Source organism: Phyllostomus hastatus, unplaced genomic scaffold, assembly GCF_019186645.2.
Source record: "Phyllostomus hastatus isolate PE091 unplaced genomic scaffold, TTU_PhHast_1.1 phas_contig_40, whole genome shotgun sequence".
Classification (NCBI taxonomy): domain Eukaryota; kingdom Metazoa; phylum Chordata; class Mammalia; order Chiroptera; family Phyllostomidae; genus Phyllostomus; species Phyllostomus hastatus.
In genome coordinates, this window is record NW_025333872.1 from 47,902,364 (window position 1) to 47,919,833 (window position 17,470).

The following is a 17,470-nucleotide window of genomic DNA, read 5'->3' on the forward strand; positions in this document are numbered from 1 at the left end:
CGGATGCTCAACAGCCATGACCATAAAGTAGGATGGGCCTGCACCAAGGTCTCATAGGGAAAACATGAGATAAGTTACATGCATGTGATTCATCCAGGGCAAAAACACTTAGCTGCATAAAAAGAAACATAATATATAACATTTATCACAGATTTACCATAAACAGAAACTGTGTGGAGAGCTATGGTCTACGCTCTGATTGCCTACACAATATCCACTCCCTTATTTCTTTATACAGTACTCCATTTGACTTGGGACAATAGTGCATGTAGCCATAAAAACTCAATTTGCTTGGTTCTTTTGCTGGTATGGGAAAACCACAGGATCTAGACCTCACAAATAGAATGTAAATAGGAGTGTATGTGGTAGTGTTTGTAAGAAACCTGTTGTTTTCTAAAAATAGTGACAGATGTAGCTGGCACCTGGTTTTTGTTTTATTGCTCTCTCTTCTTTCTGCTTTGAATGTAGATGCATTGTCTAGAGACATGGCAGCAATTTTGTTACAATGAAACCATATGCTATGATCAGCCAAGTAGGAAAAAACAAGGAACCCGGTTTGTTGGCACTCCAAACTGCCTAACCCAGGTTTTGTGGGAAAAACAAAACCCATACTTGTTTAAGCCATTTTGTTGACACATAACCATCCATAACTGTGGGGATACATATGCATTTTCCAGGTTCTCAAAACAGTCATTTGAAATAGGTATTACTATTGTCACTGGACAGATGACAATGAGGCACATATTGTTGAATTGTTTTCCTGACCTCATTATGTCAGCAAGTATAGGAGCCAGGATTTGAGGTCAGTCAGTATGAACTAGAGCCCATGGGCTTGGTTCACTATGTGTCTGTGGTAGTTCGTAGTCCCAGGAAATTAATTCCATTTGGTGATTGCAGGGAGGTATGATCTTGCAAAGCTTGTATAGGAAATGGATTTAGAGTTGAATGTTGTAGAATGGGTAGGCTTTTGACATACAGATGTTGAAAAAGTTAGGACGAGGACCTTTGAGGTGGAGAAAAGGCATTGCCTGACTGTGGAGAACAGTGGATTGCTGGCTTTAGCAAAGGGCCCATAAAGTTGCTGAAATGGAGTTCAGTTTTAAAAAGGAGGTTGGGGTCACACCAGGAGAGTGTCTCAATACAAGGACGAAAAGTTTGAGCTACGTTTAAATGTTGGGACTGGATTTAAGGGAGAACTACTGATTCTAATTGGTATTGTTCAGATAAAGCATTTCGACAGAAGTATTTATGAATGTTTCTTAAATGATAGAGACATTTACAAAGTAGACTTTGTATGTTTTATTATCCTTACTTGATTTATTTTTGTTTCCTAAAAATAAACTTAAGGTTCCAGCTGTAGAGGTGCGGTAGATGAATAATATAAAAAATCCTTCTGCTTTAAACACAGGCGCCACCTTGTGGATAAAAAAAATTCTGAGTGTAATGGCTTTGAAATGAAAATTACATTGATGGAGTTTCTCATAGCTAAAACTTATGGTTCATTTTCTGTCTATAGGAGTCTTGAAGAGCTTTGTGCAAAGATTGTATTGTGTCTTGATTATATGATCATTTAAAAGTTATTTATGCTGTTGTATTTAATTTACTTGATGGATTACGAATTCAAGATTGTGATAATTTGCCATTTTGCTGTACTGTACAGAAAAGGAATCCCAAACAAACAAAATATAAAATAGAGGGGAAGTGTGCTAATTTATTCTTATGAACCGCCTTAGACCGCCTGTAATTTTCAGCGGCAGAATGCGCATGGATGTGCCTGTGCACCTGTGGGCACGGTTGGATGTTTAGGAAAGACCTTCGTTATCTGGCTTTAACATGTGAACTTCTTCAGGCGACTCTATCCACAAACCCCCAAGTGAGTAATTTGAAAGTTAGTAATTTGAACTTCCCTCAAGCAAGGAATGAGGAAGATAGCCTTGAAGACGGGAGATACAAAATGTTTCGAAGATACTGGCTTACCTGTTCATGAGGCAGGAAAGAAGGCACACTGAGACTTGCCATGAGGATTAAAGACAGTCCCTACCAGCAGCTAGTCCAAGAAGCAACATAAAAGGAGGAAGAGAAATAAAGGGAAGGAAAAGAACAACAAGGCAGATTTGAGGGGGTGGATGCTTGGTGATGTGGGAGGGGGAGCTGAAGAGGAAAGGCAGGGATGCTGAGGGGTCTGGGTGCCCCATCGGGCCTAGCGCTGCTCTCCCAGAGCCGGGCAGGTGAGGACTGGGAACTGATGAGGATGGCTCTTCCCATCACGCCTTGTGCAGAATGCCACCTGAGGCCCCACTCTCCTCTTCCATTTGTTTCCGGTCCCATGTCCTGCCTGAGAATATTGCTGGACCAGGAGCCCCAGCATCCCAGTTTGTACGGCTTTCACTAGAGATCACACAATTTCAACTCTTCACTCACCAACCCTGCCTGTACTGGTAGCCAGAGGACACGTTTGCACTGAGTGTTCGAGAGTGCCTCCTCCAGGGGGCAATCAGACCTCTCCACTGCTGAATTTGCATGTGGTAACCCTCACTGGTATCTTCAGAGACCACCACCTCCTATTGCAATTGTCACTTTTACCTCTATTGCTTTGTCCCCCTGACCACAGTCACCTGCCAAATCTTATTCCAAGTTGATCAAAATGAGTAGAGAGTCTCAGCATTTGGGGTAGGAGTCAGCTGTGAGCCTTCCCGCAGTTCACATGACCTCGCTTGCCACAAGATGCAGGAGGGGTTCTGTCATGAGACTGTCACCTCCCCAGCTAGCACTGTCCAGTTCCCTCTTTCAAGTTCGGCCTCCTGTATTCTGCCACCTGAACATCAGATGTGGGTGGTGACAGAGACAGAATATTCCATATGGAGGCTCTCATGCCCCACCTAGGGTTGCAGCAAACCTCTTGGTCTAATCTGAAGAAGCCCCAGCTCTGCCTCCACTCAGGTGGGAGTGTCACTGAGCAGAAGCCATGCCCAGCCCAGTTAGGTGTCTGTAATGTTTTCCACCTTCCCACTGCAGCCTAGACCACTGGGATTTTTCCACCTTGTATTTCTTTGTCTATTGTTATTCACACTTGCTTTGTCCAGGGTTGGTGCCTCCCTCTAACATAAGCTCCTCCAGTTTGGTGAGTGAGTGGATGTGTCAAGATAGTAACCGTTAGCTCCCCCTCCACCACTCTGTGCTCTGAACTCTCCGGGGGCACCCTCTTCCTGTTGGTGTTCCTCAAGTGACCTTTGCTCCCACCTGTCCTGAGTTGAGTGCCAGACTAGATGTCAATGGGTATTTCTTACTGAAAGGCCTCAGTGTGACCAACATAGGCTTCGCAGGATGTAAACTCAGCGTCCTCAGTTGTCCTCTGTAAATGGGCATGTTTGCCATCCCATCCTTCTACAGGGGGCTCTGGGAGAAGAAGAGTGCCACACATTAAATACATTGCAACACATACAAAAAATTCTCATAATGTTTTAAGTAAATATACGATTCTGTGTTGGGCCACATCCGCAGCCGTCCTTGGCTGCCTGTGGCCCGCGGGCGGCAGGGCGGACCGGATGCCCCTGTGTGCCAGTGAGCCCAAGTGAGGCTCGCAAATGCTGGCTGTTTCCATGAGTGCAACCCCGCTTTCCTGGTAGGGTTTTGTTTTGTTTTTCAAAGTGTGCCCTTTTCAAAGCACTTAGGGGCGTTCCTGGCTAAAGCATCTTTTAGAAGAAGTTATGTTACAATGAGAGAAAAACAAACCACAGGACAGTAAGACAAGAGGTGAAGACAGAACAACCCTGGCGTGGGGCTTTCCTGTGCGGGTTTCCCGAGGTGAGCCAGCCGGTGGACGTGGCGCCCCCAGGCTGCGGAGGCTGCCTCGCGTCTCTCTGTGGTATCTGCCTTTGTGCGGGAGTCCCGGGCCTTGGAGGTTATCGTGAACGCCAGTTGTGTGAAATGAGCGCCGCTGACAGGATTTAAAGGCCCAGAGCGACCTTTCTAATCCATCTGTTCCCCATCCTGTGCCTTAGGCCGTGCCTCTTCCGCAGGAACACTGCATTCCTGCTCCTGTGAAGGGGGCTGCAGTCATTTCCCGAATGTCAGTCAAGGCCTCTCCCCTCAAGGAGCTGGGGAGATTCAGGGTTCTCCTCCGACTGGGCGGGAAAGGAGCTGTAAAGGCTTCTGGGGTAATGAGATGAGCGCTGGTCTTTTTACCACATATGCTCGACTTCTTCACGTCTTCAAGTTATTTAGAAATATAACTCACAGTTCTCTGTCCTCTCCGGTTAGATCAATTAATTAACAGGAGAGAGTAATTAAAATTAGATTAAAATTAATTCTGAATTTAAAAATACACTTAGGGAGATAAACTAATTTGTCTATAATTTATTATAAAATAAATTCGCCCATATTAAGTGAAAGCTGTATGTTGGACATTATTTTAAGGGCTGTGGATACAAAAATAGATGAAGTCCCTGCTTTCTGGGTTTTATATCCTTTGAGTGGAGAAGCAGAAAATAATCAAATAGACAAATAAAAATGTGAATTATGTCGAGGGGTAGTAACTGCTACGAGGAAGAATAAAGCAAACTAAGGGTGTAGGGAGTGCGGAGTGCTGGGGGGTGGGGCACTGTTTTACACAGGAAGGTCAGAGAGGGCCTGGCCTCTTGGGTAGGATGGTGTCTGAAAAAAGGTGTGAAGGACCTGAGGGAGTGAGCCACACTGACATCTTGAGGGAGAGTGACCCAGGCAGAGACAGCAGCTAGTTGTAAATACTGGGGTCCTCTGCTCGATGTATCCAAAGAACCTTTTGTGTTACAGTGAAGAATCTGGATTTCTTAAAAATGAGATAAAAAGTCATTGGAGAGTTTTGAGTAAAGGAGTGGCATAATTTTATTTATGTTTTTAAAGGACCAATTTGATATTAAATGCTGTGTGAGGGGGCAAAGAGAAAGTTCATAGTTAGGAGGCTTTTATGTCACAACTAGGAGGACAGTGGATTGGACTAGAGTGATATTGATGGGAATAGTACTGAGTGGTGACTGGGATCTGGGGCAGTTTTGAAGATCGAGTCCACAGGAGTGGATGAGGGATCCGATGTGAGATAGGGGCAAACGTGAGGAGTCAGGAGTGACTGACTGACTGGGTTTTAGCCTACATGACTGAGAGTTGCTGCTTGCCGAGATGGTGGGGCTGGGACAGGAGCAGGTCTGAAGGCTGGTGGAGCGGTTCAGAGTGCAGAATGGGCGTGTTCAGTTTGAGCTGCTTGTCAGGCATTCAAATGGTGATGTGACATTGGCAGTTGGATGTAGTAGTCTGGAGTTCAAGGGTGAGGTTAGGGCTGGAGATGCCAACTTGAGTAAAATGGGAGTATAGATAGCTTTTTTATTTTTTATTTTTATTCATTGATTTTTTTTCTGAGAGGGGGAGAGAGAGTAAGAGGAAGGGAGAGAGAGAGAAACATTGATTTGTTGTTCCAGTTATCTCTGCATTCATTGATTCTTCTGTGTGCCCATAGAACCCATAACCTTGGTGTATTGGGATGACACTCTAATCACCTTGAGCTATCCAGCCAGGGCCCAGCATATAGATAGTTTTAGAGCCATGGGATTCCATGATCATCCACAGAATGAATGGAGAAAGGGAAGAGGAGATCTGGGAGCAGCGCTCTGGGCATCTCCAAAGCTTCAGGGTGGGAAGGGGATGGAGAGGGCACAGCTAGTGAAGTACAAGGAACCAACAGGGGGAGCTCTGCCAGAAGCAAGGGAAGACATTAATCTGGAAGGTGAGTGATCAACTTTGCTAACTGCTGCTGGCTTGAATAAGATTAATTATTGATAAGTGGCTTTTGGATTTGGCCATTGGACTTGGAGGTCATTGGTGACCTTGGCCAAGAGCATTTTTAGAGGAACAATGTGAACAAAACTCAACAGAGATGGGTTCAAGAGAGAACATAGTTCCTGAGGAACTTTTTTATGAAGGAGAGCATGAAAGGAGCTACGGAATCAAGGGAGGGTATTTTTCTTTCTTAAGATAAAGGCTGCGATGCATATTTGTATGCTGGTGGGGAATTACCACCCAGCAGAAAGAATAGAGGGGACAATTGCAGACAGAAGGGGTTGGGATCTAGTGCACAAGTGGCAAAACATGCAGACTTAGGTGTGGGTAGGTGGCTGGTAGACATGGTGGTGAGAGCCTTTGGAAGATCACGAGGAGAAGAGGGTGGAGGGGAGAGGCCCATGTGAGAATAGTAGAAAGGGAGTGAACTGATCACATCAGTGTCCCACATGCTGCCCCTGGGGCATCGGAACTAGCAGGGGCTTCTAAAACACCAGTCACTGGGCCTCCCTCTGCAAGTTGCTGAGGCAGTTAAGTCTGGGGAGGCACCCAAGGACTTGCAGTTTTCATAAGGTGCCAGGGATGCTGATGCTGCTGGACCAGAGATTCCACTTTGGGAACCAGTGGGCTTGGGAAGTGGGAAATGAGTTAAACTGTCAGGAGCAGCCCTAAGGCCTCCTTGTGTCAAGTCCATCATTCATGTAAAATGAATTTAGTCCCTGTGGTTGTGGGTTTTTCTGCAGCCTTCTTCAGTAGCTCAACAGCTGGCACCAGAAGGTACAGAGTTGGACTTCAAAAAAAAATGAGGACTTGATATCACCAGCATATTTGGGAAGTTTGACTTTTCTGTGATGTATTTGTGTTTGAAATTTACTATTGTTGGGTTTACAAGTCAAATAAAATAATATCCAGTTCTGGTCTCATACTACAAGGAGAAACATAAGCCTCTCTCCCTAAAATACCTGTTAACCATATGTTACAAAATTCTGAAGTATACTTGGAGTAACTAAATTTTGTTTTTTTAATGTTATGAGATTACATCCATCACAAGTGAATTTCAAGACTATTATATTGGTCTTTGCAAATATTTATATTCTCCTATGAAAATAAGTGCACAGCCTTGCACACAGAAGATGAGTATTGGAAATGAGAACTCAGTTGTTTGAGTGAGGGCCACAGCTCATTAATCAGAATGTGATAAATAACTGATTTCCTTATTATTATGGAAGTCAGCTCTTTTTCCATAATTCAGAGATAGCATGTTAAGCAACAATTTAAATAAAGCAATATATTTTTATCTTAAGCAAGTATTGATTTTTATGTAACAGCTAGTTTTCTTTTTATTAAAAACAGATTTTGCTGGAGCCAGGCGTGATCCAGGATGTGTTGGCAGCTGGCAGCCACCTGCAGCTCTTGGAGCTTCTCAATTTATGTTCCCACTATCTCATCCAGGTATGTGAGCCTGCACCCTGCGAATATGCCCTTCACATCACTTCCCTCTGCAGTTGCCAGCTATGTGCCCCACCAACTGGAGCCCAGTGAGTGACTGGTAAAATGGAAGGTGGGAAGCTGGGATCTGTGCTGGTAGAATTTCTGCAGGACACAAGCTGAGCGGCTCCTAGGAGCCAGCTGCAGCTCTCATGTCCTATCTCATGTCCCTCACCCTCCATGCCCACCCCAGCTCCCCACCACCCTTGGGCAATAGAGTAACTCAACAACCATGCACAGGGTTCACTGATGGAGCGGAGAGATGGTGCTGGGATGGATCTTCATTGGAAGCAGCATTGCCTGATTTCCATAGTGAAATAACCACAGATGCATGGAAAATCGGAGTCATTGAAGGTTTCAGTAACAGAAGCTAACATATCCAACATCATAGATAATTAATCACCACATGTACTTCCCAGGCAATAAATGTTGGAGAAGGATGAGTGACCTGTGCATTGGCGGTCACCCCTGATTGGCGGGGGTGATTCAGAAGGCTCTGTGAGGGGGAGGGCGAAAAAACCTACTGTGAGTTCACAGACGTTTCATGTTTAGTCCTCAGCAACTTTGCACATTTTCATAGGCAAAAAATCAAAGATTTGAAATGTGCCCAGCTTGCCCAAGGTGACATGGGAGGCCTTCCTGACTCTGAAGACCAATTTTAATTCCTGGGTGAAAAGCCTTTGGCTTAGTAGAAAGATAGAGGACTTCTCAGCAGATAGTATGACCATGAAGTTTTTTATTTCACAGAGAGTTAAGTACTAATTCCCTATATTGGGATCCTCCCATTTCCTCCACTTTTTTAAATTTTGCTTGCATTTATCACAGCAGTATAACAACAGTGAAAATAAATTAAAACAATGATAAATCGCCCTGGCTGGCGTAGCTCAGTGCGCTCAGAGCGCGGGCTGTGAACCAAAGCATCACAGGTTTGATTCCCAGTCAGGGCACATACCTGGGTTGCAGGCCATGGCCCCCAGCAACTGCACATTGATGTTTCTCTCTCTCTCTCTCTCTCTCTCTCTCTCTCTCTTTCTCCCTCCCTTCCTTCTCTATAAATAAATAAATAAAATCTTTAAAAAAAGTGATAAATCCACACACTTTAATTCTACTATCCTAGTGCATATGACATAAGTAAACAGGAAATTTATATTTGTTTCCTGCTCAGTTATTTCATTTCCTTCCTAATCTTCTTCTGTAATTCTAAATATGGCCTCTATTGTTGACTCCTGTTATTTACTAGGTAGTTTCCTAGTAAATAGTAGCTCTTCCTGCTATATCATCTTATTTCATCTTCCCAGCAATGATGGGAAATAGGAGCCAGCGCTTCCCAGGGTGATGGTGTGAGGAATGTCAGCTGTGTTCAACCAAAGGGCAATTCAAATACAGTATATGAAAGTTTTATCATCATCTCAGCACATTTAATCTAATAGTAAATGTTTAACTATTTTTACCTCATTTTCCCCTCAATATCATCGGGCGATATGGGAGAGCTGTTTTAAATCCCTTTCTGCAAGTAGCAAATGTGAATAACATAGAAAGGTTACATGACTTCAAAGGTGTATGTTTGACTTGTGAAATTGAAATTACATTTATTTGACATTTCTACATCAAATATTCCAACTTGAGCTTTCAGAATCATCACCTGATTCACTTTTTCTGTGGCAGGTATAATCAATGATATATGTTGACAAAAGTTTCATTATTGTGCTACTTTATCACAATGCATGTTGAAATAGTGTGTATATACAGGTGTGTGTGTGTGTGTGTATTTATAAATACTTTTCTATAAATGAGAATTCTGGATGAACACTAGAAGTTCATAAATATTTTCCCCTACCCCATCAGATGAATTTGTTGAAATACCAAGTGACTGTGTACTTAGGAATTTAATGCTTGCAGTTCATTATGTTACTGAGAAAAATATGTAGCTGGCATGCAGATATATTCTGTGGACTCTTCAGTTATTATTAGCCTGCTTGAGCAGTGGTTGAATTCTCTGTTTTTTCTCCAGTATGTTTCATTTCATTCTCTTGTGTAACTTTACTTTTCCATTTTATATGTGATTGTTGCAAGATGTCCAGTGTGTGGAAGGAAACTTTGCTTGTAAGAGAACCAAAACCATGTGTATGTAGAAAATTTTACTATGCTAGTCTTTTAAAAATATATACTCTGCCCTTCTTTGGGGATCATAAAACTACTAGACTGAGTCAGTCTGCTTTTATATTTTGACACAGTCTTATAACAATACCTACTTACATTCTTTTGTATTATTGCTCAATTTATTTTTTATTTCATATAGGACCATTTTATTGAGTATATAAAATATTTTTTGTTAAAATGAACAAACTTCAGTGCTTGAAATGTACTTAGAAATTATGTCTGTCACTCAAGGCTACTTCTCCATCCTCGTCTGGTACTTTGTCTATCCAGGAGTTTGTGGGGCCGTTCTCCTCACTAAAATGCCAGGTGTTATTTTGTTGTCTTCAAATTACCATTACTTTTCTTTGGGTTTTCTTCCAGAGGTGTGAAGGGTAGACCTCTACTCCCAATACCTTCTGTTGTCCTCCAGGGCTCATTGAAAAGCACCTCCAAGGGGAATCCCTTGGTTGATACTCAAGAACTATCCCCCAGCCCCAAGGCTCCCTGAGCCTCCCAGCTACCAGCTGTGGCCTTGGCCTGCAGCTCTTCTGCACATGTGTAACTGCTGCTCCCCCAGCAAATGGAGGGGACACCTTGAGGCCACTGTGTGGGCTCCTTTTTCTTGTCTTTCCTCTAGAAGGCTCCTGAGGGCAGGGTCCCTGAACTGCACAAGCAGATCCCCTCTGTGTTATTAGGGGCAGCTGTTAAATTAGCCTCCCAGGCTGGTGAGGCTCTTGCCTTAATTCCTTTTTAGCCCCTCGGCCCTCGGCCCTCACACAGAGCCTGTCTTTGAGAACACCAGGTCCTCAATGCGTGCTTTCGGAGTTAATGGGGAGGCCAGCAGTGACAATGATGCTAATTAATGAGGGTGGGCGTAGGCAGTGGCTGCTATAGTCCTCATCCCAAGGTAAGGGATTTGCAAACAACTCCTTAAGTTTGTGTCCTTTCTGACCCCTTTGCAGTGGAATTTCGTAGGCCTCTCCTACGCAAACTGTCCTTTTAGTATATTATTGATAAGCATGACCTATTGGACTTTTATTTGCTCTCTGATATCCAGTCCCAAATAAAATATGAATGCTTCATTCCCTTTTCCTCTCTCTGCCGTCTTCCTTGTCCATTGTGCTCTTTTTAAAATTTTAGCAGAAAGATGCACCAGTTCATTAAAGAGCAATTGTTGTCTTTAAAATGGGTCCAGTAATATGCATGAATTATCTTGCTTTTCAGAGTACGTGTCCATTCAGTTTTAAATCTTTGCAGGGGTGTCCAACCTTTTGGCATCTCTGGACCACAGTGGAAGAAGAAGCGTCCTGGGCCACACATTAAATGCATTACAATACATAATCACATAAAAAATTTCATAATGTTTTAAGTAAATTTACAATTTTGTGTTGGGCTGCATTCATAGCCATCCTGGGCTGCACATGGCCCACAGGCCATGGGTTGGAGACCCCTGTAAGGAATCTCTGCGGACCACCTCAGGAGTGACGGGCTGCAGATGTGGTGGTTTGGGTGTGTCCACTTGTTTACTGAATCTGTCAGAGAAACATTACAAACTTTTTGAAGCCAGATTGTTTCCTGAACTCTGATTTTTCCTAGTCTTTTTAAAAATAATATTAGCTGCTAAGTGTCTCCACATAAATATCAACAGGCAATTCAAACTTAACATGAGAAAACCTTCCCTTTCCCTATTGATGTCCCATCGATCCACCAGTTGTCTAGAAGTTTGGACGTGATGTTAGGCTCCTTCCACATCACCATATCTGGTCAGTTACCAAGTTGAGTTGATTTCTTTTCCATTTTTTTAAATCCTCACCCAAGGAAATTTTTTTCATTGCTTGAAGAGAGAGAAAGAGAAACATTGGGTGAAAGACAAACATTGATTGGTTGCCTTCTTGTATGTACCCAACCAGGGATGGAACCCACATCCTGGGTATGTGCCCTGACCAGAAATCGAACTCACAACCTTTTGGTATACGGAACAGGGCTCCAACCAACCAAGCCACATCAGCCAGGGCAAGTTGGGTTGATGCTACCTCCCAAATATCTGTCAGACCTCATCATTTTCTCCATTGCTAATGTTCTTCCCTTTAGATTCTCACCAGTGTTGGTTACAGGTTCTGATGAGTTCATAGTCTCCTCCTAATGAGTCTGCTTGTCTCTAGCATCTGGTGCCAAACCACATTCCCCAGGGCCATCATTATCTTTCCCAGGGAAGGCAGCCATCATTTATGGAGGGCTTGTTTGTACTGAGTGTTTGACACAAGGATCCCCATTTTTCCTCTGCTAAGTAATCCCTTAAGGCAGGTGAATTTTTTTTAACAGATGGAAAAACTCAAATTCAGAACTAGGATGTTGATAGGATGTTGCTCTAGAGCACAGGTAGCAAACACAAGGCCCACGGGCCGAATCCGGCCCTCCACCTTGTTTTATTCAGCCCGGCACCTTGTTTTTACCTGGCGGCAGCTCCGAGCTCTCACTTAACTGTTAAGGAGTAGTTACATTTATACAGTTCTAAAATTACATTCAGCCCTTTGAAGGCAACCGCAAGGCTGATGTGGCCCTCGGTGAAAATGAGTTTGACACCCCTGCTCTAGAGTCTGGAAACCTCCGCTAGCTTCCCCGCTCACCATTCAGAACCGTTGTTTTACCTACCTACAACAGTCTAGTCTCTTCTCCAAGGCCAGGCCCGCTTCTCTCCCCCTAGTGCCTTTCCTAGCCTGCTGTCTTCTGGACCCTAAGCCTTCCTTTCATGTTGACACTTGCCATTAGGGGAGGGGACTAGGTAGTGAAGATCCTCAGTGACAGGCAGAGCCTTTCTGTCATCTCCTTTAGATGGTACCAGGGGGCAGGAGTGGGGGGAACCTCACATACACACACCCTCTCCTCTGCTGATGTACAGTGTGCTACGATCAGGGGTACTGAGCACCACACTTGGTGTTGTAGCCCCTGAAAGTAAAGCATTAGGTGACATGTGATGTGCTGACAGTGTCTTTTTTGTAATTAGCTTTTTTAAAAACGTTTGTACATTTTGGGCCCTGGCTGGTGTAGTTCAGTGGATTGAGCGCAGGCCTGTGAACCAAAGCATCGCTGGTTTGATTCCCAGTTAGGGCACATGCCTGGGTTGCAAGCTATATTCCCAGTATGGGGTGTGCTAGAGGCAACCATATATTGATGTTTCACTCCCTCTCTTTCTCCCGCCCTTCCCCATCTCTCTAAAAATAAATAAATAAAATCTTTAAAAAAAAAGTTTGTACATTTTGTGTTATCTCCCTCAAGTAGCACATAGTATATTCCATTGTTTGATTATCAAGTATTCTTTTTGTTCACCAAATATCATCCTCTATTATGATATGCAATTTAAATATATTGATAAGAAAGGACCCATCAAAGAGACTTTTCAAACAAGACCACCGAAGTGATGAATAAACTCCTTTTATAGGAATATACTTTTAATATCTATTCCTGGGCAGCAGGTGGCAGTGTGAATCCACCAGAAGTCAGTAGTTAATTTAAAGCAAAAATCGGGAAAAAATGAAAAGAAAAATTATTTATTTTGCTACATATTAGTCTTCTGACCTAATCAGTAAAAAAGTCATTATTCACACCACACTGGGCAATATGCATTGTAATTTTTAACAAATAATAGGACACCATTAATGTGCTCACAGGAAATACAGTTTTGTCCTGGGCTGCTGTGGTCATTTATCACTGCACTTTGTGAAATCACTCATTTGTTCTAATTTGAATGTAAATGACTCTAAGGTTTTACAAATAAGGTGACAGACTCACATAAATGTAATTGCAGGGTTCATCTCCCTCTTTTTATATATCACTCATTAGGTTATGAATTAAATACATCGTATTAAACCAGGGGCATGTCCAATGATGATATTGTAATGGCAAATTACTCTATGCTATTAGAGGTGTATTTTTTATTCATGGACATTAATTTGTCATTAAGCAGCATTAGTTTAGCACTTTCATGTGAGAGACGTGACCTGAAAGAGGAGACGTGCTGCTGGGATGTGAGGGGAGAGGGACCCAAGTGCTCTAGGTAGAGCCTTCCGTCACCGCAAGGGAAACAGAGAAGGGCTTTTTGTTCGTTTGTTTGTTTTTTGTTTTTGTTTTTGTTTTCTGTCATTTGTTCTGTTCTCTGCTTTAACAAGCATACAAGATCATTCCCCCAGACTGAAGGCGTTGCTCTGTTTACAGTGTGTGTGTATGGATCATCAAGTAAAGCAAAGCCAAAATTCTTTCTATTTATCATCCGGAAGCCAAGACCGCAAAAGGAGCAGGAGGCAGGAAGCGCTTCCTGCCCTAAACCTCCCTCCTCTGTGACTGATGCTTATTAGTCATCCCTTGTCTGCACTTAGCTTTACACTGAATGGGCTGCTGTGATAATTGGTCGTGTTTCTCTCTGCGTGGAAGGTACAAAGGTTTTAAGAATGTTATTCTCTCATGTGTTCGATAGGGAGGATTTTTTTGATATTCTGCGTTTTTTGCATAAATGGCAATTTCATTGATCTTTTACTAAGAAAATATTTTTTCCACTTTGAGAAGCACTGGATCCTTGAAATGCCTTCACAGAAGCTGAGAGTATTGGAGTGCTGCTTTTGCTTCAGTTCCCTTGTGGGTTTCACATGGTTGGGAAATGTCTTATGAGCCTCCTGATATTGCTGGGTTCTTGAAGGTGGGATCATGCCTTACACCTTTTTATATCTTACCCCTCCCTCCGGCCTTCACATTGTTTGAGCTCAGTATGTGTTGGTATTTGCCACAGCCAAATACCACAGGCAGGGGATGGAAAGACCATTTATTTATTAAACACTAAATGCATGGCCCTGCCAAATGGGCTATTGAACTGAGTGGTTGTGGTGTAGCTGGAGCCAGCATGGTCGGGTTCTGGGGAGAACCCTCTTCCCAGCTTGCAGAGGTCTGTCTTCTCGCCGGGTTCCTCAGGTCCAGATAACAGCCAGCTCCCTGGTGTACCTGATAAGAACACTAATCACTTCCTGAGGGCCCCACCCTCAGGACCTCAACTAAGCCTAATTATCTACCAAAGATCACTCTCCAAATATGGCTACTTTGTGGGTTAGGACAATAACATATGAATTGGGGGGGTGGGGGATGAAGTGCAGTCCACAGCGGTATGTATCGAGGGCGTTAATGGTGTATCCATTCTGTCATGTTTTCCTACTTTTTAACATTTGAAATTTTATATTATGGGAGGAAAATTTACAGGGTGGGGCAAAAGTAGGTTTATCGTTGTTTGAATGGAAAATAATACAATAATAAATACATAATAATACAAGAATAAACTCTGTGTTTCTCTAAGCTCACAGTTGTAAACCTACTTTTGCCCACCCATGTTAGTAGGTCAGTCTTCCATTAGCTTTACCCATTGAATTTATTTTTTTATGATCAGTTTAACAAATATTTATTGACTGTTGTGTATGTGACAGGCACTGTGCTAACTTTTCAGAATACAAAGATGGACAAAACATTTCCTGCCCTTGAGCATTTTAAATTTTAGGCCATGGAAGAAAAATGGATAGGCAGATAATTTCAGTAAAGTGTACTTACGATTTGATAAAGGGGTACAAGGTGATATAGGAGCACCCCACTCCGTCTGAATGTGTGCTTTTGGGGGACTCCAACTCAGGAAAGGTTTCCCAGGCTGTGTGCCTAAGTTGAACTTTGAACCTCCTCATGCTGGTCACTGATTCAGAACACATCCAGGAGGCTGCTGTCCCAGCCCTGCAAGGTATTCCCACGTTCCTAGTGCCATACTGAGTAGTGAGAAGGCCTTCCTGCCACCATATTAGGCCACCTGCTTCAGAGTAATGAAGAACATGGGAATACCAGTGAATTTCACAGACAGGAGCTGAATGCCACACATGATTTGCTGTACAATTAGTTTCTTGGTCAGAAGCAGTGTTATGTGGTCTATCTGTTGGTGAAAAAAGGCATTTTATATAATTCCGTGGATGGTGAGTTTGGCAAAATCATTGTGGGCAGGGACAGTAAACCTTTAACCTGTCTGTTCCAGAGAGAAGATGTTTCTACCTCTCCCCTGATGGAAATGGGATCAGCCTGCCATCAGAGGGTGGCTAGCTTCCCTGGGATCTGGTACTGTGCTGAGGACTCAATGTTGATCTCTGCTGTTGGCCATTTGGGCACCCACCCGGTAGTGGCTAGAGTCCCATCAGCCTGGGTGGGAGTCTTGTTGTTGAGCCTGCACCTAACCTCATTCTTATTGCCATAGCCACTTGGTTCCAGAGTCTATTTGGCAAAGCCACAAGTAGCTGGGGGAAGAGGCTGTCTGACATTCACAAAGTTGATTTTCTAGTTATACTTGATGACCTTGCCCTTTGGCGAGCATTCCCTTGTAACACAAATATATTCACACACTGTCCATTGGAGAAGTCTATACTATCCACAGGTTGCCTCCCGAGACTTTCTTGTCATCAATTTTCCAAATGTTCTTCTTCCAAATCTTTGGTCACCTAGCTAAACTGATAGCCTGGACTTGTGATAACTCAACAAGTGATTTGTGATATGTTCCAAATCATTGATTTGATTCTTGGCTTCCTCCACTCCACTGTTGGTTCCCTGTACTTTTCTTTTTTATTTCTCTTAATGTAGCTTTCATTTCTGACTGCATCCTTTTTATGCTGTTGAAGTACCCAATGAGTTCCTTGAGCATCCTTATAACCAGTATTTTGAAATATGCATCTGATAGATTGCTTATCTCCAGTTTGTTTGGTTTTTATTTTCTAGAGATTTGTTCTTTTCTTTCATTTGGGCCATATTCTCTGTCTTCTCATTTTGACAGACTCCCTGTGTTTCTTTCTATGTATTAGGTAGAGCTGCATTGACTCCCTGTCTTAGTAGTGTAGCCTATTATAGAAAAGCTTGCTGGTAAGTTGGGACAGGGTGGAGCCTTAGGTAATTGCCAGGGTGGGGAAACCCAAGTGAACCAGGTTGATGGAGTCTCAGGTTGTGGAGAATGGCTCAGAAAAGGGACGGTGTCACTACCTGGCCTCTGGAGATTTGTCTGGGAGGCAGCTCTCCCCTGGCACTCACCCTGATGCCAGATACTTGTTTTTCCCGGTATGCCACTGGTGCCCTTCCAGCTGCTGCCCCGGTGCTGGAGCCCAGAGGGAGTGACCCTGTATAAGTCCTAAGCCCGTTGTGAGCCCTTTAAGAGGAGATGTCTGAGAATCCCGTAGTTTCTTCCACCATCACAACCCCCACTGATTTTTATAGCCAGAAGTTACGGGGACTTACCTTTTTGGCACTGGAACCCTGGGGTGGGTGGTCTGGTGTGGGGCTGGGATCCCTCACTCCCAAGGTATCCCTCCTGGTTTTCATCCATCACGCATGGGTGTGGGACTGCCCTTTTCACATCTCCATGTCTCAGCACATTTTCTCCCCTCCTATCCATCTGGATGAATGTGACTTCTTTAGTTCCTTGCTTGTCAGACTTCCATACAGCTTGATTTTCTGGTGATTCTGGGTGATAGTTGTTTTGTAGTGTAGTTATAATTTTTGCTGTGGTTGTGCAAGGAGGCAAGCTGTGTTTACCTACACCTCCATCTTGACTGGAAGTCATGCTCAGTCATTTTGAATGTAACAGCCACACACTGCAACATCCTCATTCCTTGGCATCTATTCCCCCCACTGACTAGTACAGTGAAGTTATCATTCATGCATGCGCATTCCAGTCTACTCTCCTTGGCTGCCAGGTTACATCGATGTTGTGTAAACCATTCTCATTATATGAACAATGATTGGACTTAATTTCTTCATTCATTTATCTGCGAATGAATATTTATGTTGTTTGCATACCTTGTCTATTATAAATAATGCTGCAGTGAACACAGGGTTGCATATATCTTTTTGACTTAGTGTTTTCATTTGCTTCAGATAAATACCCAGAAGTAGAATTGTTGGATCATATGGTAGTTCTCTTTAACTTTTGAGGAAACTCCATAGTGTTTTTCATAGTAGTTATAACAACACACATTCCAAT

General features: G+C 43.2%; 1 protein-coding gene across 1 annotated transcript in view; it reads left to right on the top strand.

Annotated features, from left to right (window-relative positions):
- The window catches only part of KLHL32 (kelch like family member 32), a 184,603-nt gene that overhangs the window by 85,572 nt on the left and 81,561 nt on the right, over positions 1 to 17,470 (top strand). The window contains exon 5 of the mRNA XM_045843238.1: positions 7,162 to 7,260. Coding sequence (XP_045699194.1) covers positions 7,162 to 7,260 — 99 coding nt within the window. The remainder of the gene's footprint in view (positions 1 to 7,161; positions 7,261 to 17,470) is intronic.